At 39.7% G+C, this 24,452-nt stretch overlaps 1 protein-coding gene across 1 annotated transcript in view; it reads right to left on the reverse strand.

Moving 5' to 3' along the window:
* The window catches only part of srbd1 (S1 RNA binding domain 1), a 384,714-nt gene that overhangs the window by 161,749 nt on the left and 198,513 nt on the right, over positions 1-24,452 (reverse strand). Inside the window, exon 17 of the mRNA XM_070889352.1 lies at positions 22,287-22,369. Coding sequence (XP_070745453.1) covers positions 22,287-22,369 — 83 coding nt within the window. The remainder of the gene's footprint in view (positions 1-22,286; positions 22,370-24,452) is intronic.

A 24,452-nucleotide genomic window follows, 5' to 3' on the forward strand; every position in this document is an offset into this window, starting at 1 on the left:
ACAGCTGCCAGGAAAGCTTTGCAATTGTGCTGAATGGTGATTATAGGTTAAAGCTTGCCTAGAAATTTTTACTTGCTCAATGATAAAATAATTACTGAAATGCACTACCAATTCTGAGTGGGAAAAGCACATTAGTCCTTTTGAAAGGATGCCAGAAACGGGAACTGTCCAATGCTTGCCATTGAGCCACAATAAATTAGTGTGCGAACTGCAGAGCTTCGATTTCTTTGCAACCTTGATAATATAGTTATCCTTATTTTCACCACTGAAAGATAGGTGATCCTGGATAGAACACAGCAATCACTTTTGCATTGCTGCACATGAATAAATAAATTGCAGCACCAAGTGAATAATCCTCAAAACTCATTCCTACCACCGGATATAATCAACAACTGGAAACCTTCAAAATATACTACATAAGGAACTTGTCCACCTCCTAATGGTCTTTGAGGCTGGTAACAAGCAAAGTATACAAAGTAAACTTTCACAAATCACTGGAACTACAACTTAGCAGGGTACATCTACAAGATAGGCGCTGGCCATATTCAACACTGCGAATGATCTTGTTGTTCCCCTACAAATACTTAAAATAGGCAGGCAGATGGCTTTCCTATTTAGAACGCTGACAGAGTTATCAAGGAAACAGGAAACTTGAAAATGGACAATGTGTAGTTTATTAACCACTCTTAGATTTAACCCAACGTTCAGCAGAAAAAAAAGTCATATAGCCGAGATGATTAAAACTTTGAAATTGCATTTCCAAAGAAAATAATGATTATTCAAAGTTAATCATTAAACCCACTAAGAAAAAATATAGCAAGGTGGGAAAGTGTTAATTGATGTTTAACTCCCTCTGCTTAATTTTGGGTCAATGAAGGGGCACTATTTTATTCCTAACTGCCAATTTTAGGCAACTGATATTCAATAGTGTGAAAATTGGACCTCTTAGTGTCAAACTGGAATTTTTTTTTTTGAGAGATCAGTATACATAAACAGTCAAGTTATTAACTTTACAGCTGTGAATTATCCTCTAAAGTTCTACTTTTCTAACAGCCAGATTGATTACCTTTTGGTCTGTGGTGGCTAAAACATTTATTTTAAAATCCAATGAAAATGCCACAGAATTCTTATTAAAGTCACATTATTTAATATCGTTATTGCAAACATAACATTTTTCACTGCTTTCCCCCCCAAAAAAAATATTAACCAATTCACTGCTAAAAGATGGTGTCACCTTCATTGCGGTTCGTGGTCTCACAAAGATCCTACTTGGGGTGATATTACAGCTGTGTGTAGCGTATTTATACTGTAATAATTACATAATAGCAAGTGTAAAAAGGCACTGTAAATTAAAATCAAATAATAAACTTACCAACTAACTAAAATCCTCCACTACATTGTACTGTATGTACATGTTTAAAGTGCATACACATGTGGTGATATTTTAGATTTTATCTTGATTTTTATCACCTTAAACCTGGCTTCAAATGAAATGAAAACTTCTGGGTGACTTTCCTACAAAATCTGTTAAAAATCTATGAAGCAATTCTTAAATATTTTACTTCTGCTGCTTTGGCGAAGTCAAAAATTCGTGAACAGCCATCAGGCACGGCTTTATCCTATCTTTCCCAGAGAGATAATCTCATCTTTCTCACTCATCAACATCTTTAACAAAATAAAAATTTGATGGAATGAACCTTCATACACCATTGATATAAATTAAAATTATTACAAATATACTGCTGTGTTTGACCCAATATAGAGAGATTTTAACGTGTTTAAGTAATTATTAGGTGTGTAAAATAGTTTTAAAATATTCAAAATCAATGGCCCAGATTTTGCTGTGGCAGGGAATCTAACTCCATCTTCCACAGTTAGGTTTTTACATTTTTTGTATGCATTGACCATTACGATCATAGAACGATACAACACAGAAGATGGCCATTTGGCCCATTGTGCCTGAGCCGACTCTATGAAAAAATTACCCAATCAGTTCCGCCCCCCCTGCTCTTTCCTCATGGCCATACAAATTTCCCCCCTGCAAATATTTATTCAATTCCCTTTTGAAAGTTATTATTGAATCTGCTCCCACCACTCTTTCAGGCAGTGCATCCCAGATCATTACAACTCGCTGCGATCATTTATTTTCCCTAATGTCACCTTTGGTTCTTTTACCAATTACCTTAAATCAGTGTCCGCTGATTACTGACCCTCCTGCCAGTGGAAACAGTTTCTCCCCATTTACTCTATTAAAACCCCATATAATTTTGAACACCTCTACTAAATCTCCCTTTAACCTTCTCTGCTCTAAAGCGAACAATCCCAACTTCTCTCTTCTCTCCACATAACTGAAGTTCCTCATCCCTGATACCATTCTAGCAAATCTCCAAGGCCTTGACATCGTTCCTAAAGTGTGGTGCCCAGAATTAAGCACAATACTACAGCTGAGGACTAACCAGTGTTGTATAAAGATTTAGCATAACTTCCTTGCTTTTGCACTCTAGGGCTAAAAATTCGGCGATTTTGCGACCAGGCTTTTGGTGCTATTTCACCTTTTTGACAAAAATCCATTCAGCGGGAAATTCGGTGACGTTTTGCGGTGGCGCTTTCCACGTACCATTGGGCAGAGGAGCACCGCTGTGCAAGACGTGAAATAGCATTTTCGCCAAAAATTTGGCTCTCTCCGCACCCATATTCTGCGCTCAGAATACCGACAGGGAAAAAACTGTCGAAGCAGCCCGGCCAGCAGCGGTAAGTATGAAGACATACAAAAAGGTAAGTTAAAGTTTTTATTTTTTCATTCTTTTTCAGCGATTCGATAGGTATGTGTCTTGTAAATGTTTTGTGAATTTTGTTTTTTCCAATTTATTTTTTGGTGTTTTTCCACCCTCCCAAGGCCCAAATCGCAGCGGTATCTGCCTTGGACTAAAGTTGCCGAAATTCGTGGTGTGCAACGCCGAACTTTACCGCTACGTAAATTAAAAGTTGAATTTCCGGCCTGATAGTGACAGCAAAGCGAAAACGGTAATTTTGGTGAAAAAAATACTGTTTTCGCTGAGAACCAAATTTCTAGCCTACAGTCTCTATTTATAAAGCCAAGGATCCCACGTGCCTTTTTAAGATATAGATACCTGTAACATAGTGCAATGATCCAAGGCATAAGGAGATGGTTTTGGTCTTCCCAATATTCAGTTGAAGGAAATTTCTGCTCATCCAGTAATGTTTGCATTCCAAACTACTGTGCAATTTCAATAATTTCTGTTCCTGGCCTCTATAACTGCTTAAGAATCTGCATTTCAACAAATACAATTCTAAAGGGACCAACGTGATTGCGGACTCCCAAGGCCCTTCCAAATTTGTCTGATAGTTTCATAGGTCGGTACCCACGTCAAGGTCTACTACATCAAACTAGAAACATCGTCTATAGAAACACCAGCTAAAACATATACTTTTAAAGCTGCAGCACTCCTGAAATTAAACTTTCTGATGTTTATGTAGGAGTTAAAAATATTATTGTGTTTGCAGTAGAAATGTCATTGGGAAATGCCCCATTTGTCTACTCGTATTGATTATCTACAATCATTGTTCCTTTAGCAAAGGTCAGCAATGACAATACACATTTTCCAATTTCAAATAACTAAGAAAATAACGATCTTCAAAACGAAAAGCATAGGGAAGAAACTAGCATTTAAGTAGTTACTATCCTAGCTCGTATTTTGACCACAGAAAGTTTCAATTATGGGGGACTGCAAGCTTTGGTATCTCATTCGTTCCATGAATTCGACAGAACTTAGAACCTTCTATTCCCCCAATGCTAACCAATTTGTGACATCTTTAATGCTCATGTATAGTGTCTAATATGAGTCAAAAACTTCTTCATGGGAAAAGAGAAAATACAACTCAATAAAGAGAAAAAGGATGATCATGGGAAAGTGCTCTAATTATGGATAAAGCTGTATAAAAATAACAGATTTTAAGACACACAGGAAGTGGTGTTTGTTATAGAAAAATAAACCACAGAGCAATATAGGGTCGGCAGTAACTCAATGAATCCAGCAGTTATTTTCCCCATTAAGTTACTACTCCTCACCGTGCACATTTAAACTCCATGTGGACCTACAATTGTTATTTTCCAAATAACAATTTTCAAAAGTAGTCAGATATTAAAGCTTTAGAAGAGAAACAAGTGGTTCTCATCAATAAAAACGTCACTGTGCCAATGCAGAGGTCATGTTTGCATCATGGAATGGTGGGTGGTAATTTAGAGAGCTAGAATTTTGTTTTGCTATTTGATAAGGGAATAAGATGAGGATTCTGCACAGCTGACTCGGATTATCGTTGCATGTGCAGTCGTGCCAGGAAATTTAGCACTATCGTGGAAATAAGCCATCACTGATCAGCCCATGAATCTGTTATAAGAGATAGAATAAAATTAAGATTGCAGAATTAAAATACTGAGTTAAGATGATCAACCAGGAACTTCCTCATAATGCAAAACTGATTCAATTCAGAACCGGGTGCAACCACATCTACAGTAGGATGTGAAGGGGCAGAACAAACGAAACAGAGTCACAAGCAAAACTTCATATTCCCTTTTTCACCAATTGTGTAGTTCTGCATATAGTGTCGAGAAGAATCCAACAGTAGAACAATCAAGCACCATGAAAATCAGAATATTACCAGCCTGCTGGTAATTTAAGTCCCAAAGTTTAAAACAAAAATGTTATTTTACACTCACCATGAAGCATTAATTACATACTATGTTTTTGACTGGTTCAGTTTCATGATACAGCTGAAAAAATGTTGCACCTGGGTTCTATAGCTGTCATCATAAGGAGAAAAACAAACTCTTCTGCAAAGATTGACAACTAACGTGTTTTTCTTATCCAAAACGGCAAGAGGAAGACAAAACACAAAAAAGCAATTAAAGCAATCAAACCCAAGAGGCGATTCAGAACATAGGTTTCTACTGCCCTATGTTTGGAAACACATCAGAAAATAGCAGTGCAAAAAAATGTTGCCCGTCTACCCTGTGTAGCTGTATTAAATTCAGGTGCAGGGTCCTGTTTAGATTGGACAGATCCCAGCAACAGAACAAAGTCAGTCTGTCTCTGCTCCATAACCAGATTCTACAAGTTAACAGCTTTTCATGAAAAGCTGCCATCGAGAAATGTCAATCAGGTCCTACTGTAAGTGGGAGCTCCTGCAGAAATAACTAGATACAGGTTTGCAAAACACATTTCTTTGGGAGTGCAAACACAGAAGGTGTTTGACAGGGAACTCTTTTGAGACTTGGTAATTACATGCAGGCACTTCTGTGATTTAGAGAACAGCAAAGATAAGATTGTCAAATTATTATCCTCTGATTGACAATGCCTGTTTCACATCATGCCTCTAGCCTCTCGATCTATGTCACAAACTTACTCGTATTTCTCTATTTTATCAATATTGCAATTCTGGACTTTTCTCTTTTGTTCATCCAAAGTACCAGATATGTCGTCCAAACAAATTGTTCCTCCTCCATTATAGCCCTATTTATTGAAATCACGATTGCTTCTTACACTAACTCATGCTTTCCCAAGATCTAAAAACGACTTACTTCCCTCAGTCTTTCTTTCCTCTGATAATCTTCATGTTTTTAAAAACCCAATCAAGTATTAACAAATCTCTATTTCCCAATTTTCCTCATCTTCACATTTACTATTTTTAACCTTGGTGGTGCCTTGCACTACAGGCCTTGAACAATATCATTTTTAATATAAATTGTGACATTTTTCTTAACCAAGCATGAGAAAATGTTGTTTTTCTCTGTGATTAACAATTTAATAAAATTGCAACAATGCATGATCGTGAAATGTTAATTACATATAAAAACAGGTAGTCTCCCATTTTTTCCCTCTAAAACAGATATTTATACAAAAGCAAAATACCGTGGATGCTGGAAATCTGAAATAAAAACAAGGCCTTGCACCACCACTTCTGTCATTTAATCATTCTCGCCCTCCACCCTATCACAGACCTTTCCCTTTCGTTCTTTTCCTGCCCCCTTTCCCCTGGCTCTGTACTTGCAATAAAAGCTGTTCACCGCTTACATCCTCCGGTTGTGATGAAAGGTCATCGACCTAAAACGTTAATACTGTTTCTTTCTCCATAGTCCATGTTGCCTAGACTAGAGAATATTAGCTATGAGGAAAGATTGGATAGACTGGGATTTTTTTCTTTGGAACAGAGGAGGCTGAGGAAAGACTTAATTAAGGTGCATAAAATTATGGGGGACCTAGATAGAGTGGATAGGAAAAACCCATTTCCCTTAGCAGAGGGGTTAACAACCAGGGGGCAAAGATTTAAAGTAATTGGGAGAAGGTTTAGAGGGGATTTGAGGGGAAATTCCTTCACATAGATGGGTCGTGGGGGTCTGGAACTCAATCTGCCTGAAAGGGTGCTAGAGGTAGAAACCCTCACCACATTTAAAAAGTACTTAGATATGCACTTGAAGTGTCATAACCTACAGGGCTACAGACCAAGAGCTGGAAAGTGGGATTGGCTGGATAGCTCTTTGTTGGCCGGCGCAGACACAATGGGCCAAAATGGCCTCCTTCCGTGCTGTAAATTTCCATGATTCTATGATTTTAGATGCTGTCCAACCTACTAAATGTTTACAGCATTTCTGATTTTAATACTGAGTATTTATAATTGCACTCTTATGCCAAAACAGCTTCAATATTATATTCAATACTATCCATCCTCAACCCCATCGTAAAACTGATGCAACTAACTTCCATCCTATCCATATCTATAGTAATGGAATTGCCATGAGATGTCGTAAGAAAGTAGCTGCAGAATTGAATTCAATCTATTTATCAATCTATGCTGGATTGGTTCAGTTTTTAATATCAACAATTTCCGGAATATACATTGGGCTAGATTTTGCTTTAAAAATAATAATGAAGCAAACAATGCTGAGTTATTTATGTGCAAATTGGACTGCAACTTTCAGCAACCACACATGCGCAATTAAAAACAGAAATTGGGAAGTCGTTGTCAGAGATGCACTGTTCCTCCAAAAGTTTCCCGAAAACTGCATCTCGCTGTGTGACTCACCATTCAAATACAATGAACAGCATTGAAGTTCCTGTACCTACCTTATAGATACAGACTAAAAACGGCAAGAAAAGTTAGGGCTCGTCCATTCCAGTCCTTCAATGGCGTGGTAAGTATTAATAACTACCAAAAAACCTTTCTGGCACATGAAAATTAACTATTACAAGTGTGGAGTCTCATTCCTTCAGCTTTTAATTATTGTTACAGATTTTAAAACATTTTAAAAATAAAATTCGTCTTTTTTACTTTTCCTTTCCGTCTCTTTTTTTTTCTCTCTTTCTTAATCCAATCTTTCTTTACCTCTCTTTATTTCGCTTTCTGTGCCTGATTTAACATTGAATTCACTATTCTGATATTTCCTGGTACATACTCTGCGCTGCTCATTAACCATTCTTCAATCTGATTGGTTAAGGAGATACACAGTTGCTTGCCCTGTTCACACAGGTCCCAGATGTACTGTAGGGGGCGCTGTGCTTTTTGGATGGTTGGCCGACAGCAACCTGCTGTGTAAAAGACCATAGAAAGTCTATGGGCAAGTGTAAGTGTAACGAACGGTTGGCTCCATTTGTTCACCGCAGAGTGCAAAATCCAGCCCATTGTTATAATTGAGACTTTGAAGCTGCACACAGTATTCCACAGTACACAAATTGCAACTTTAACATCGAATTAACATTGTATAAATTTAGACTGACCTGTGGTTCTGCTATATCTATATTTAATACATGCACAGATAAAGAAGTGCACATATCAAAATTTGCAATAAATGACTAATGTGTAAGAAATTCAACAAATCATACAAAATTTCTACAGGGTTTTACCTGTGACAACCACCCAGATAATCTTTTCTTCTCTCAAAGTACGTCTGCAGGGTTGAGCTCGACCCTTTTGCTCTAGTCCCATTGACAAAAGATAGGTAGATACCCTTACACTTCATGTTTCTCATCCTACTTGGAACACACAGAAACAGGATATAAGCTTTACTCTACATATTGGATTTTAACATTAATAAAAGGAGGACATCATTGGTGGCTCATGCAAGATGCCATGTCAAAAGGGTCTTTATTACAAAGGGGAGGCCACACATTTAGGTCTAGTTTGAATGGTCTAAAATGATTACGTGCTGCATCAATCTACTTTATCCTGTTAATTTAAAGCAATCAACTCTGGCATCTCACTAATAATCTCTTTTTAAAAGAAACTATATGCTAGAATGCTATTAAAATAAATTTAGATTATTCAGACACATATTATTCTTTCCACTAAGGTTAAACCCTTTATGAATTACAGTTTGTAGAAGAATCTTTCTAGGGCCCAAAGCCCAGAACTATGACCTTTGATGATAAGTTTGGCAGAAGCAAACTATAGGTCTAGGCAGAACATCTGGTTTGAGTTAGACTTCTTTAAAAAATAGCCCCTGTACTGGGGAAGCTGGTATTGAAACAGCTTAGTCTATATGATTCCACTGGTTTCAACACTGCACACAGAAAAAGCCAGAAAGAATGTCAATCACCAGAGACTTCTTGGTGGCCTCTGCAGAACTGTAGAGTGTGTGTGTATATGTGTGTTTTCTTTGCCAGAGATTATGCAGTTGTTTTTGTTCTCATTTCACATCTTCATTTTACAGCTGTTCGAGTCCTTTGAGAACTAGTGACAACTCCAATCTTCTCAAGCTCACATTAATTATTTTACTGTAATTAAATAATATCCAAGAACTGCTATCTTGTATTTTCAACTGTTTTGGAGACAGACGGGCATTATTTCATTTTGTGCTGCCTAAACACTAGCCATATCATATAAAACTGTCTAAAATTATGTGTAATATTGTATATGATCTATTATAACCATGTTACAAATTCAATAAAAAAATCTTGAGATCTTGTCATTTTAATCTTTTTTTTCCAAATGTGCAACATTTGAGAAAAATAAGCTGTTCGTTTTACTGAGTGTAAGTTATAATCATTGAATTATTGCAATGAAAAGGAGAATGCAATCTCTCAAGAATAAAATAAGCCACTCTGGTATCAGAAGAATACAGGATTCTTTTAAAAAAGATTTTATTTTAATTAAAACAAATCATTCTGTAAAAGAATTTTACTATTACAAAAAATATTGTCCCTATTTAAAGTAACTATCCTTCCTGGGCATTACTACTAATGGTATTCATTGTAAAAGCATTTGAAGTTTTATAAAGTGCACACCATCTTTAAAATAAATTTTGGACTTTTCCCGCTCATCTACTAAACCCCCATTTCTGGATTAACAGTCATATAGGGAAATAAAGCTGCACATTCCCAACTCCTGATTGAAACTAATCCTGGATAACCTTATGTAGCAATGGAAAGCTTGTGGGAATCGGCAAAATCAAGGTGCTAGAACTTCACGACCGGGTTTTCGCTGCGATTTGACCCTCCGTGGCGAAAACTCGGTCGGAGGGATCGTCGAGCACCTTTTTGCGGTGGCGCTTCCACGTACCGGCGGGGAGAGGTGCAGAGACATGAAACGACGGATTGCGTTACCATCGTACTCTCGGCATTCTCTGCCACAGCCAGAATACCGACAGGTCAAACCGTTCGGTGCAGCCCTGCCAGCAGCGTTAAGGATGAAGACCTGCAAGAAAAGGTTAAGTTAAACTTTTTATTTTTTAATTTTTTTTCAGCGATTTAGCAGGTAAGCGTTTGTGAACCCCCCCCAATAACCTCTCTCGCAGCGCTACCGGCCTCGGACTAAAGTTACCGAAACTCGTGGTTTGCATTGCGAATCCTTGTGCAATGCCGACTTTACCAATGGCGCAGAAGTAAAGGCTGAGATTTAGGCCTAAAAACGGTAGCGCAGCAAAGATGATAATTTTGGCGTAAAACTACCGTTTTCGCCGACAACTGAAATTCTAGTCCAAGGCGTATTATTTTTAACAGTCACAAGACCATCAGAAAAAATATTGCAGATTAACATTTTATTTGAAAAAAATAAGAATTGATGCAAATAGGATGTAAAGAAACACTTTGAAGCATACTAAAGAAAGTCTGCTAAATTTACGATTGACATGGCAGTACTATGAGATACTGCAGTATCATATGAACATACAAACAAAATAAAATAATTCTGGATCAGGGACCAGAGCAATTTGTTTTAAACAAAGGATAAAAAACTTAAATTTGAGGCGCTGAGGGACCATAAGCCAATGTAGGTCAGCAAGGACATGGATGATGAGCACAATACACAGGACAAGATACAGGCAGAAGAGTTTTGGATCTACTTGAGTTTGAGGAGGGTAGAGGATGGAAGATAACCAGGATGACATGGGAATAGTCAAGTCTCGAGGTCATAAAAACATTAGAGGGTTTCAGCATTGAAGGACTAAGGAAGGGACAGGCAACGTTACGGGGTAGAAATAGCTTGTCTTTGTGATAAAGAGGATATATGGAGTCAGAAACTCAACTAAGCGCCGAGTAGTTCATCAAGGTTGCAAACAGTCTGGTTCAACCCGTGACAGTGTCAGGGGAGGGCATGGAGCCAGTGGCAAGGATACAATGGCTTTAGTCTTTCCAAAGCGAACAGCCTGACAACACAGAAGAAAAGGAGGGTTAGAGCTGGATGTCAGTAGACATGTAAAAACATGTAGTTGAGGAAGAGGTGGGGGCCAAGGATGGATCATTGGGGGACTCTCGAGGTGATTGCGCTTTGTGGGAAAAGAAGCCATTGCTAGAGATGCTCTGGCTACAATCGGAGGTAAGAGTGGTACCAATTGAGGAGTATCCCAACAACCTGGAAACAGAGAAGACGTGTTAGAGGAGCATGGTGTGGTTGACCGTATCAAAAACTGCAAAGGTGTTCAGGACAACGGGGAGGGATAATTCACTATGGTCACAATCACAGAGAAAGTCATTAATAACTTTGGTTATGGCTGTTTTAATGTAATGGGAAGGGGCAGACATCTGATCGGAGAGATTCAAACAGGAGAGTTGTGGGAGAGATACACACATGCAACTGGCAGGCAGCAACAGATTCAAGGGCTTTGGAGAAATAAGGGACATTGAAGATGGGGCACTAGTTTTCAGGGACAAACGGGTTGAGGATTTTTCTTTTGGGGGGGGGATGATGGTGGCATTTTGACACGAAGGGGGCAGTGTCTGTGGAGAGCAAACATCAATAGTGCAAATGGTTGACAAGCTAGGGAGATAAGGGTTCAGGGCTACAGTAGGGTGGGGAGGAGAAGAGGACTTAGGGAAATGTTTGATTTGGTGGCAAAGGAAATGGGTGGTGGGGGAGGGGGGGGTGAGGGGGGCGGGGTGGATGGAAAGAGGCCGAGACAATTGAATGCATGGTCTTCATCTTGAGGATGGAAGGGACTGGGGAAAGAGTTTAAAGAGGCAGTTGGTAATGGAGAAAATAATCCAGAGATTATCTTGTTCTCCAGGATGATCCAAGTTTGGAGAGAGGAGTGAGAACTGGTAGAGCTAGATGTGGTCCAGCCAGCTCTGATGATGGATGGTTAAGCCAGTTGCATGACAGATAAGCTCCAGTCTGCACCCCTTCGACTTCAAGAAGCGAAAACAAGGAATGAGCAATAAGGAAGACGGACAAGAGCATCACCGGTGGAGGTGAGGGAATAGTTAATCAAATCAACAACTGCAGAGGTATTGTCGCAAATGGAGGGCCAAAAACTAAGCAGATGGTAGCTTGAAATTGTAGCTGTAAGTGACTTGGAGGGAACCGATTGGACACAGAAGGAAGTAGAGCTGGAAGTAGGTAAGGGAATGTAGGTGACAGATACAAGGAAATGGTCAGAGATGGCCTCGTACAAATACATTGTGGATCATTACTTGTCTTGCTTGCTATTTTCAAATGATTCCTTCCTAATTGTTATCCTCATTTCCTACTTCCCCAGTTTAAATCTTTTCCAACAAGTTTATTTATCCCATGAATCAAAATGAACTTATTCTCTTGATTTAGCTGAAGGCCATCTTGATGCTGAAGCTAGAAATGGTGCCAGTGGGCCAAGAAGTTGAACTCCTCCCTCCTATACGATATATTCAGCCATACACTGACCTGCCTCTCTGTTCTTGCCTACCCCTCGCTTGGCCTTCTGCAGCATCAAGAAAAGTAAATAGGTATATGAAACTTGTTACAAAATTCCTGCAGTAATTGGTCAAATAGAGAAAAACTCTCAAATCTTCCACAACTGATGTTGCAGCCAGGTTCATAGTGTTCCTCCATCCCGTCCCCTTTCTGTAGGGGTTCCTATAACAGTTAGAGATGAAAAACTCCTTGCAGAATCTCACTTTTCCATATTAGTCAAGTTTGTTCTTTCTATGCTCAACAGATCTACTATGAACCAGTATATAATTTAAGTACATCCAACCGAAACTGGAAAATGAACACCCCTCAAAGGCATAAACATCACCAGGATACTGGTTAAGCTGAAGAGCAACAAGAACTTGTGCAATTCATTAAATAGCCAGAATACTGTCTTGTAACACCTGTTTCTTCATTGGATAATATCTTGATTTCAATTCAAATAAACAAAGCTGTACCCCATATGCAGGTGATCAAGCAGATGGTTGACCCACTGAAATGGGTACTTATTTTTGATGGTTGTTTTATTAAGAGCTTTTCAGTTAATACACATCCTTTTTCTTAACAAGAATTTATATTTGAAAGACAGCATATGAGTCATCTGAGACTTGATAGGTTGCAGGTCAAGTATGCTTGGGAGGAAAATGGTGTCTTTGGACCGATGGTTACCAGAGCTCTCCACCATTTTCCTCGTGTCATGTCTGGGTCTGCTGTAGACTAATTGATAAGAGATTGATTGCTGTGATTAATCAACAACTCATTATTATATCATGTGTCTACCAGGTTGGTAGATGGCAAACTAGATGGACCTTGATCTTTTTTTCATCTAAGAATTCCTAGGTACACAATTGATGATTACTTTGTCTTACTCAGCTCCTGCATTTTTAGTTCACCATACTCCTAGAATAGACAATATAACGGCTGCAGGAACAGAGTAAGCCCAGCTATCAATTGAATGGTATAGTTCAATCAATTCTTCAGAGGTATGTTTGCGGTCAAGTCAGGAGGGAAATCTTCATGAATTTATATAATGTCACTATTCATAGAAACATAGAAAATAGGTGCAGGAGAAGACCATTCGGCCCTTCGAGCCTGCACCACCATTCAATAAGATCATGGCTGATCATTCACATCAGTACCCCTTTCCTGCTTTCTCTCCATACTCCTTGATCCCTTTAGCTGTAAAGGGCCATATCTAATTCCCTCTTGAATATATCCAATGAACTGGCATCAACAACACTCTGCGGCAGGGAATTCCACAGGTTAACAACTCTCTGAGTGAAGAAGTTTCTCCTCATCTCAGTCCTAAACGGCCTACCCCTTATCCTAAGACTGTGTCCCCTGGTTCTGGACTTCCCCAACATCGGGAACATTCTTCCCGCATCTAACCTGTCCAGTCCCGTCAGAATCTTATAAGTTTCTATGAGATCCCCTTTCATCCTTCTAAACTCCAGTGTATAAAGTCCCAGTTGATCCAGTTTCTCCTCATATGTCAGACCAGCCATCCTGGGAGTCAGTCTGGTGAACCTTCGCTGCACTCCCTCAATAGCAAGAACGTCCTTCCTCAGATTAGAAGACCAAAACTGAACACAATATTCCAGGTGAGGCCTCACCAAGGCCCTGTACAACTGCAGTAAGACCTCCCTGCTCCTGTACTCAAATCCCCTAGCTATGAAGGCCAACATACCATTTGCCTTCTTCACCGCCTGCTGTACCTGCATGCCATCTTTCAACGACTGATGAACCATGACACCCAGGTTTTGTTGCACCTCCCCTTTTCCTAGTCTGCCGCCATTCAGATAATATTCTGCCTTCGTGTTTTTGCCACCAAACTGGATAACCTCACATTTATCCACATTATGCTGCATCTGCCATGCATTTGCCCACTTACCTAACCTATCCAAGTCACCCTGCAGCCTCTTAAGAGTCCTCCTCACAGCTCACACCATCACTCAGTTCAGTGTCATCTACAAACTTGGAGATACTACACACAATTCCTTCATCTAAATCATTAATGTATATAGTAAACAGCTGGGGTTCCAGCACTGAGTCTTGCAGCACTCCACTAGTCACTGCCTGCCATTCTGAAAGGACCCGTTTATCCCGACTCTACTTCCTGTCTGCCAACCAGTTCTCTAAATTGCCCCCAATACCATGTGCTTTGAATTTGCACAGCAATTTCTTGTGTGGGATCTTGTCAAAAGCCTTTTGAAAGTCCAAATACACCACATCCACTGTTCCTAATTGTCCACTCTACTAGTTACATCCTCAAAAATTTCCAGAAGATTCATCAAGCATGATTTCCCCTTCATAAATCCATGCTGACTTGGTCCGATCCTGTCACTGCTTTCCAAATGCGCTGCTATTTCATCCTTAATGATTGATTCCAACATTTTCCCCACTACTGATGTCAGGCTCACCGGTCTATAATTACCCGTTTTCTCTCTCCCTCCTTTTTTAAAAAGTGGTGTTACATTAGCTACCCTCCAGTCCAAAGGAACTGATCTAGAGTCGATAGACTGTTGGAAAATGATCACCAATGCATCCACTATTTCTAGGGCCACTTCCTTAAGTACTCTGGGATGCAGATGATCAGGCCCCAGGGATTTATCGGCCTTCAATCCCATCAATTTCCCTAACACAATTTCCCGGCTAATAAGGATATCCTTCAGTTCCTCCTTCTCACTAGACCCACTGTCCCCCAGTACATTCGGAAGGTTATTTGTGTCTTCCTCCGTGAAGACAGAATCGAAGTATTGGTTCAATTGGTCTACCATTTCTTTGCTCCCCATTAACAATTCACCTGAATCCGACTGCAAGGGACTGACGTTTGTCTTCACTAATCTTTCTGTACTGACTGTAGGAACTAATAGTGGATTGAAAGGGACATACAAGCTCCCATTTAAGTACAAAAGCAAAATACTGCAGATGCTTGAAATCTGAAATAAAACAGAAAATGCTAGAAATACTCAGGTGGTCAGGCAGCATCTGTGGAGAGAGAAACAGCGATGATCTTTCATCATCACCTCCAAATTCTCAAATCTCACACCATACTCACTTGGACAAAAATTGACGTTCCTTCATCACCGCTGGGTCAAAATCTTGGAATTCCCTAGCTATAACCACCGTGGGTGCAATGTCACCACGAGGATTGCAGCGATTTAAGGAACAGGCTCAACACATCACCACCTCGGGGCAAGTAGAGATGCGCAGCCCTGGCCTCATCCAAAGTCCCAAAAATTAATTCACTTGCCATTTTACAAATCTGAATTGTAGGGTTTCACAATATTATGAGAGTCTGAATAATTCTTTCCTGCAGGGTTTTATTATTTAGCCATGCCTACTTAATCAACATGCTATTAATTGTATAGATAATAATATGGGTGCTAGAGGTGTTTCTGCATCTGGGAACATAGATCTTTCCTGTTCAAACAGCATATGCCAGCATCTCCAAAGGGTATCTATTGATTATGACACTGGACTAGCAAGCCAGAGGTTGTGAGTTCGAATACCACTGGATTTGGTAGTGCATGTACAAAATAGGAAATCTGTCAATTTGTGGGCTGCCAGCAGAAAAAATTATCATGACAGCTGTTGGATTGTAGTTAAAACCTTGCCGATTCATGAAATGTCCTTCAGAGAAGGGAACCTGCCACTCCAACCTAGTCCTCAACCCTAAGTGATTGATTCTGTATGACCTCTGAAACGGCTTTGCGAATCCAGTTATTTTTTTTTAATTGCTACGAAAACCCAAGATAAATGGGGATGGGCAAAAATACAGTATGGGCAGCAACAATATTCCAAGGACAGTTGTTTTTTTTTTAAACTACCCCAAAAAATGATGTATGTGTATCCATCCTCATGCTGAGAAGCTCTAATAAGGCACTTTCCCATCCAAATGCTATCTTTTGAGGAAATCTCTAGTCTGCTTGCTCTTGCTGTTGTGTTTATCTTGTTTAGCCAGAGGATGACAAACTCAGAACTGGATCTGGCAGAACACGTGGCAAGAGTTTAGAAAGCCAGTTCCTTAAGCAAATTTCTGATTGGTTGCAATTGGTGACTGGAAAAGCTTCCTAGTTTACATAGATTAATAATCTGTGACATCAGGGGAAAAAAAGCAGAAATCTGGTGAATTTGCACAAATATGTTTGAAAACGCAAACAAGACTTAGGCTCATGGGTCAAAGATCAACACATTACTACTACAGAAACTCCCACTCATGGGACCAGTGTAAACTGACAGCTGCTGTTAACGATTGGAGTAAAATTAGTAATGTGAGACTGCTGAAGATTTGTTATAAGGAAAAAAAAGAGCAAGTCATGTGATACAATGATGTAATGTGCTTTAAAGAAATAGTTCCACAAAGAAACAGAATACCTGTTGATGAAATGTATAAATCAATCTCAGATATGTTGTTCGGGGAGAAAACCTAATATGGCAGAAAAATATCCTGAACATGGAGCAACCTTTCTAATAAAATAAAATTCCATGTTTTATGAATTTTAGTGAGATTACTGATGTGACATTAAAACCACTCTAGTATCGAAAGATAATCATACCCGTCTTACTGCAATCCCCAATTACAATTGCTGTTTTAATCCAACCATTTCTAAAGTTCTGTTTTGTTTCCCTATACTTCCAATTGTAAAAGGTTTGTTTCATTGCAATTTCCACTTACTATAGAATCATTATAGAATCAGAAGTTTACAACACAGAAAGAGGCCATTTCGGCCCATCGCGCTCATGCCGGCCAACAAGAGGCTAATCAGCCCAATGCCACTTTCCAACTCTTGGTCCGTAGCCCTACAGGTTACAGCACTTCAAGTGCACATCCAAGTACTTTTCAAATGTGGTGAGGGTTTCTGCCTCTACCACCCTTTCAGGCAGTGAGTTCCAGACCTCCACAATCCTCTGGGTGAATAAATTTCTCCTCAAATCCCTTCTAAACCTTTTATCAATTACTTTAAATTTATGCCCCCTGGTTGTGGATTCCTCTGCTAAGGGAAATAGGTCCTTCCTATCCACTCTATCTAGGCCCCTCATAATTTTATACACCTCAATGAGGTCTCCTCTCAGCCTCCTCTGTTCCAAAGAAAACAAACCCCTCCTATCCAATCTGTCCTCACAGCTAAGAGTCTCCACTCCCGGCAACATCCTCGTAAATCTCCTCTGTACCCTTTCCAGTGCATTTACAGCCTTCCTGTAATGCAGTGACCAGAACTGCACGCAGTACTCTAGCTGTGGCCTAACAAGTGTTTTATACAATTCAAGCATAACCCCCCCTGCTCTTGTATTATATGCCTCAACTAATAAAGGCAAGCTTTCCATGTGTCTTCTTAACCACCTTATCTACCTGGCCTGCTACTTTCAGGGATCTGTGGACATGCACTCCAAGGTCCCTTTGTTCCTCTACACTTCTCAGTGTCCTACCATTTAATGTGTATTCGCTTTCCTTGTTAGTGCTCCCCAAATGCATTACCTCACACTTCTCCGGATTAAATTCCATTTGCCACTGTTCTACCCACCTGATCAGTCGATTGATATCTTCTTGTAGTCTATAGTTTTCTTCTTCATTATCAACCACACAGCCGATTTTAGTATCATCTGCAAATTTCTTAATTATACCCCCTATATTCAAGTCTAGATTATTGATGTAGACCACAAAAAGCAAGGGACCTAGTACTGAGCCCTGCGGAACCCCACTGGAAATAGTCTTCCGGTCACAAAAACACCCATCAACCATTACCCTCTGCTTCCTGCCTTTGAGCCAATTTTGGATCCAACTTGCCACTTTGCCCTTGATCCCATGGGCTTTTACTTTCGTGACCAGTCTGCCATGTGGGACCTTATCAAAAGCCTTGCTGAAATCCATGTACACTACATCAAAGTATAGCATGGAGAAATCCTGCTTTGACGAGACTTGTCATTTTTGAATCCGAGGCTATCATCTCTCAATCTGAATTGAGTGCAGTGATAAATGTGCTTCAGAGCTATGTGGGCGATGGAGAAATGGAAGTCGATTTTCCATATGGCTAAACAAAAAAAGCACTATGACTTGTCGCAGCGCGAGCAAGTAGATGTTTTGAATAGTTTGAAGGCATCGAGACTTCAAAAGCTAATCATATAGAATCACGGCAATTCTGAATCTCAAGTTTCTAGAATTCTGAAAAGAAAAACAGGTGTCTTGAAGGACTGGAAAAGAAATGAGAACCATAATAGAAAACGAAGCATGAAAAGGGAGACGGCCGATGTTGATGAAGCGCTGCTTAGGTGGTTTAATAAAAAGAATTTGTATTTCTATAGCGCCTTTCACAACCTCAGAACGTCCCACTGTGCAATTACAGCCAATTAAATACTTATTGTGCAGTCACTGTTGTAATATAGGGAAACGCAGCAGCCATATTTGCACACAGCAAGGTCCCAAAGAAAGCAATAAGATAATGGCCAGATAATCTATTTTTTAGTGATGTTGGTTGAGGGATAAATATTGACCAGGACACTGAAAGAACTTTCCTGCTCTTCTTTGAATAGGGCCATGGGATCTTTTATGTCTGCCCAAGGGCAGATGGGGCCTCAATTTAACATCTTGTTTGAAAAACGGCACCTCCGATAGTAAGCACACCCTCAATACTCCACTGGATCATGTGCTGAAGTCTCTTAAAGGCACAACCTTCTCACTTAGAGGTGAGAAGGCTGGCAACTCAGTCAAAAAAAGCTCAGAAAATCCTACTTAACAGCTGCCTGTTGAAAGCTAAAGCTCATGAACTTGCCAAAGAACTCGACGTGGAAAGCTTTGAAGCATGAGATGGATTCTTGGGCTGCTGGAAAGTGAGACATAACCTTATTAACAAAAAGCTGTGCGATGAAAAAGCGGACAGTGACAAACCCGCTGCTGATGCATGGACTGAGAAAATGTTGCTGGGTTTGTTAGCAGTGTATCCACCCAACTGCATTTACAACTGCGATGAAACCGGACTTTACTATTGTCTCACCTTATCAAATCTATGCAAAAAAAGGTGAACAATGGTAAAATGAGAAAGAATGCAATACACCGTTGTGCACCAACCATGTGAAAATTTTTCCAACTGATTATGAAAGCAGCATTAAGGTTTGAATGACACAAACAATTTTCGGGAAGTGGCTGTAGTCTTTCAATGACAGGATAAGAAAACGATGCAAGAGATGGTACTTTTAATGGCTAACGCCACTTGCCATGATGTGGCTCTTAATGTTTCACGCACGAGGGTCCAAATGTTACCATCTAACAACACTTCAATTATCCAATCCCTGGACCAAGGCATCTTCCATAGCATGAAACAACACTTCAAGGAGCAATTGCTGCAATCTTTTTGTATCTATAGATGATGACCGTGACATCTGCAGAGAGATAATTGATGCAGAAAGAGTTTCTCCTCTGAAAGATTTGGAAACAGAGGCTGCAGAGGATGCAACTAAAGATGTGCAAGACCTGGAATATACCAAAGTTAGGGAGGTAGATTCTGTACTGCAAGTTGTTTGTCGATTCATTGAGTCAAAAGAAAGTGAAAGACTTGATGAATTTTGATGGGAAAGTGCAGAGGTTGTGACTTCCGATCGCCACCAAAAAAAAAATTCACAATTCTTTTCAGTATTAATGAAGTTCCGGAGATGAGAGCATTTTTTAAGATGTTATGCTGTATTCACCTTGTAACATGTTGTAAGATGTAACAATTCTTTGTTGCATAAAGAAACTCCTGAGATGTGAGTATTTTTCTTTTTTTTTTAAACGTTATACTATATTCACCTTTCTAAGATGTTGTAAACTTTAAGATGTTATACTGTATTCACCCTAGTTGCAAGACATATGAAAGTTAGACAAATAAAGGTAGAAACTCCCTTGTCAAGCACGATTTGCAGGGTTTCACCGAACAGTTGCAATTAATTGGGTTCCACTGTATATGAAATTGTAGTGCAATTCACAGAGTGTTAAATCCACATTTTACACCTGGTGCAAAGCTGCTATTTGTGCAAGTTTTAAGGAAGACACGAAAAACAAAACTGCATGGGCACTCATCCTGCATTTCACAAAGTGAATCCCATTTTCAAATGAAATAATTCACATTAAGGAAGTCATTCTACTAATTATGGTAAAAATAGGACCGCTCAGTTATTGAGTGAAAAAAAAATGCCCTTGAGAAATGAGATGACCATCAAATTGGCAACTAGTAGCACAATAACACATCACATATGTGCTTTGTTTCTCTTTCACCTCTTGTGATCCTTCTTTTCAGAGAAGTTGTAAAATTGCAAATGTTTGCAACTAACCCAAACATTTCTTCAGGAATGTTACAAGAATGTAAGAAATAGAAGCAGGAGTAGGCCATTTGGCCCCTCAAGCCTGCTGCGCCATTCAATATCATGGCTGGTGTGGACAATTCCCCTGTACTGTAGCATCAGCTCGATTCAATGTGCAGTACTTCTGCTCCAAAGTCAAGCTCCACTCAAGAATTTAAGAGTATGATCTTCGATGACACTCCAACGCAGCACTGTTGCATTGCTGGATATGCAATCCTTCATGCAAAATGCCAAACTGCCTGTTTGAGTGACTCATATGAATGTTAAAGATCCCACCTTCATTCCTCAGCTAACACCACCAAAGATAGAACAACCAGTCATTCAGTTCACTGATATTTGTGGGATCTTACAGCACGCAAAATGGCTCATTTACCTTATACGGCGACAATCACTGCTACTCAAATTAATTCTCTGCATGTGAAGTGCCTTTTTAGGAGGTGTGGTAAGGTGCTATATAAATGTATGTCTTAATTCTTTTTTATGCCTGACCTGGGAGTGCTTGATGCTGACAATACAGGTCAAAAACTCAGAAAAGTATTCCGCTTCCCGACAGTGATATCTTTAAATTATCCTACTGCAACCAAAGGGAGCAGTTAAATTCAAACTTCTGATGTTTGTAAAACCAATTATCCATTGACAGAAGAGAGAACCCACCCCTACCCCATACCTTGAGTATGTGGCCCTGTTCACAGATACTTTACTATACCTCTGGGCTATCAATGCATTTGGGCCCCTATCTTAAAACTTTTGAACAAGTTACATTGTAATTATATGACTTTCAGTTGCCTTTAGTGACTATGACCCATGATATGATATAGCCTCAGGTAGGAGACATTACTTGAAGTACTTGATTGCAACAGTATTTTGCAGCCCAGTATTCTGGGTAATGTATTCCTCATGGGACCATTTTTATTGGGAACTTTGTCCACAAGTCAGTTTGGAAGCTGAAAAACAAAATATTCCGTCTGTGTGGTAGAAAAAGGCTGCTGCACAAATGATTCAGTTTGAGCACAAACAATAGAAATGGATCACATTTTAAATACGAAAATCCTCTCCAACAAGGCAAACTTAAATATTAAATATTATTTAGAGTAACTATTTTGTCCAACATGGAGTGCTGCATTAATGGTACAAATGGGTAGGGTATTGGCAAAATAGAAAAGGAACTTTTGCTGGTTCTTAAAACAAAGTGATGACAATTTTCTTTTAATATCCTGCAGCATTAGTGCACCATTTTACAACAGGCAAACTAGCAATACACAAACCTATTTAATGACGATGTTTACAGTCTGAACACGTGTATGAGAGCCCACCAAAAAAACAGCACTGAATGCAAATAATAATGAAATATCACCAAAATAATGAACAAAGGATTAAAAATGCTGGGAATGATGCAAGCGCAGAGTTTTTATATGCATGGGATCAATATCCGGTACCAGTTTACACAAAGCACTGAAACACATCACTGTAATGATCTGGAAAGGAAAAGGCTATGAGGATTGTGTTACAGGTCCAATCTGATGGCTTTTTAACAGACTGTAAAATCTAGCTGCAGCTATTTCTGAGAGTCTGGATCATTTATGGTAAAACCTACTGAGGGGGACAAAAAAAGCTTCAGAACATTTATTGGCCATTTGGTTGACTGTGCAAATCTTATAAAAATAGTTGAAAACTGGCAGATGTTTAATTACAAAGCCATGTTTCAAAAGTGTCCATTTTATTACAGCAGCTGATGGTGAAGCAGATTACCTTCACAAAACAGATCATGGATATCTTACCTGGTACATTCCAACTCCAATATGTTTTGGGTCAATTTTCACCAACTCAGCCAATGGATCCTGAACACGCCTTGCTATGGAAACTGAAGAGAAGAAAAAAGACAAGAAACACAAGACTGATGAAACTTGTGACTTTAATTGCAATTCACAATAACCAAAAAGGCTTTTTCCTTCAATTTCTTTTCAAATTTTTGTATATATTGCACATCAAAATTAATATGCTTTAACACATTCACTAAAGGGAATCTTTACTAAATTCTCTTTTTAATTCAAGAATGATAAATGTTAAATGATATCTTGATTGCAATAACCACATAATGAAATCACATGGTAATAAATTAATTAAAATTCCCAACTTTTTTTTTTGCTCAGCTGGACACACATAAAAATCTATCACCATACAAGAGTTTCCAAACACAACTTTTGCCAAATCTGGGTCTGCACTGTTTCCCCAACAGGAACATATCCCACTTTGCAGTTTGACAAGAACAGAGTTAGAAAGCTACTATGCAAGTGCAACATAGACAAATGCAACATAGACCGAGAACGTGGGAAAAAGCTCGGATGAGACTCTGTTCTCTCAGGTGGATGTTAAAGATCCGATGGCAATATTTGGTAGAAGAGCAGTGTCCCGGCCAATATTTATCCCTCAATCAGCATCACCAAAAACAGATTATCTGGTCATTATCGCACTGCGGTTTGTGGGAGCTTGCTTTGCACAGATTGGCTGCCACCTTTTCTGTATTACAAGAGTGATGGGATGTGACACGAGATGTTACATAGGATTACATCGGATATACGGCACAGAAACAGGCGATTCAGCCCAACCAGTCTATGCCGCCGTTTGTGCTCCACTCAAGCCTCCTCCCGTCTTTCCTCAGCTAAATCTATCAGCTTAACCCTCTATTCACTTTTCCCTCATATGTTTGTCTAGCCTCCCCTTAAATACATCTATACCATTTGCTTCAACCACTCCCTGTGATAGCGAGTTCCACATTCTCACCACTCTTTGGGAACATAAGAACATAAGAATTAGGAACAGGAGTAGGCCATCTAGCCCCTCGAGCCTGCTCCACCATTCAACAGGATCATGGCTGATCTGGTCGTGGACTCAGCTCCACTTACCCGCCCTCTCCCCGTAACCCTTAATTCCCTTATTGCTTAAAAATCTATCTATCTTTGACTTGAAAACATTCAATGAGCCAGCCTCAACTGCTTCCTTGGGCACAGAATTCCACAGATTCACAACCCTCTGGGAGAAGAAATTCTTTCTCAACTCGGTTTTAAATTGGCTCCTCCGTATTTTGAGGCTGTGCCCCCTAGTTCTAGTCTCCCCCACCAATGGAAACAACCTCTCTACCTCTATCTTGTCTATCCCTTTCATGATTTTAAATGTTTCTATAAGATCAACCCTCATCCTTCTGAACTCCAACGAGTAAAGACCCAGTCTACTCAATCTATCATCATAAGTTAACCCCCTCATTTCTCGAATCAGCCTAGTGAATCGTCTCTGTACCCCTTCCAAAGCTAGTATATCCTTCCTTAAGTAAGGTGACCAAAACTGCACGCAGTACTCCAGGTGCGGCCTTACCAATACCTTATACAGTTGCAGCAACACCTCCCTGCTTTTGTACTCCATCCCTTTCGCAATGAAGGCCAACATTCCATTAGCCTTCCTGATTACCTGCTGCACCTGCAAACTAACCTTTTTTTGGGATTCATGCACAAGGAGTGTGTCACCCAGGTCGGGTGGCACGATTTAATGTTTTATGTTTTTGCAGGTAGACTCTAAAAGAGTTTCATGCACAAGGACCCCCAGGTCCCTCTGCACCACAGCATGTTGTAATTTCTCCCCATTCAAATAATATTCCCTTTTACTGTTTTTTTTCCCCAAGGTGGATGACCTCACACTTTCCGACATTGTATTCCATCTGCCAAACCTTAGCCCATTCGCTTAACCTATCCAAATCTCCTTGTAGCCTCTCTGAGTCCTCGACACAACCCGCTTTCCCACTAATCTTAGTGTCATCTGCAAATTTTGTTGCACTACACTCTGTCCCCTCCTCTAGGTCATCTATGTATATTGTAAACAGTTGTGGTCCCAGCACTGATCCCTGTGGCACACCACTAACCACTGATTTCCAACCGGAAAAGGACCCATTTATC

The sequence above is a fragment of the Pristiophorus japonicus genome, chromosome 9 (genome assembly GCF_044704955.1).
Source record: "Pristiophorus japonicus isolate sPriJap1 chromosome 9, sPriJap1.hap1, whole genome shotgun sequence".
Classification (NCBI taxonomy): Eukaryota; Metazoa; Chordata; class Chondrichthyes; family Pristiophoridae; genus Pristiophorus; species Pristiophorus japonicus.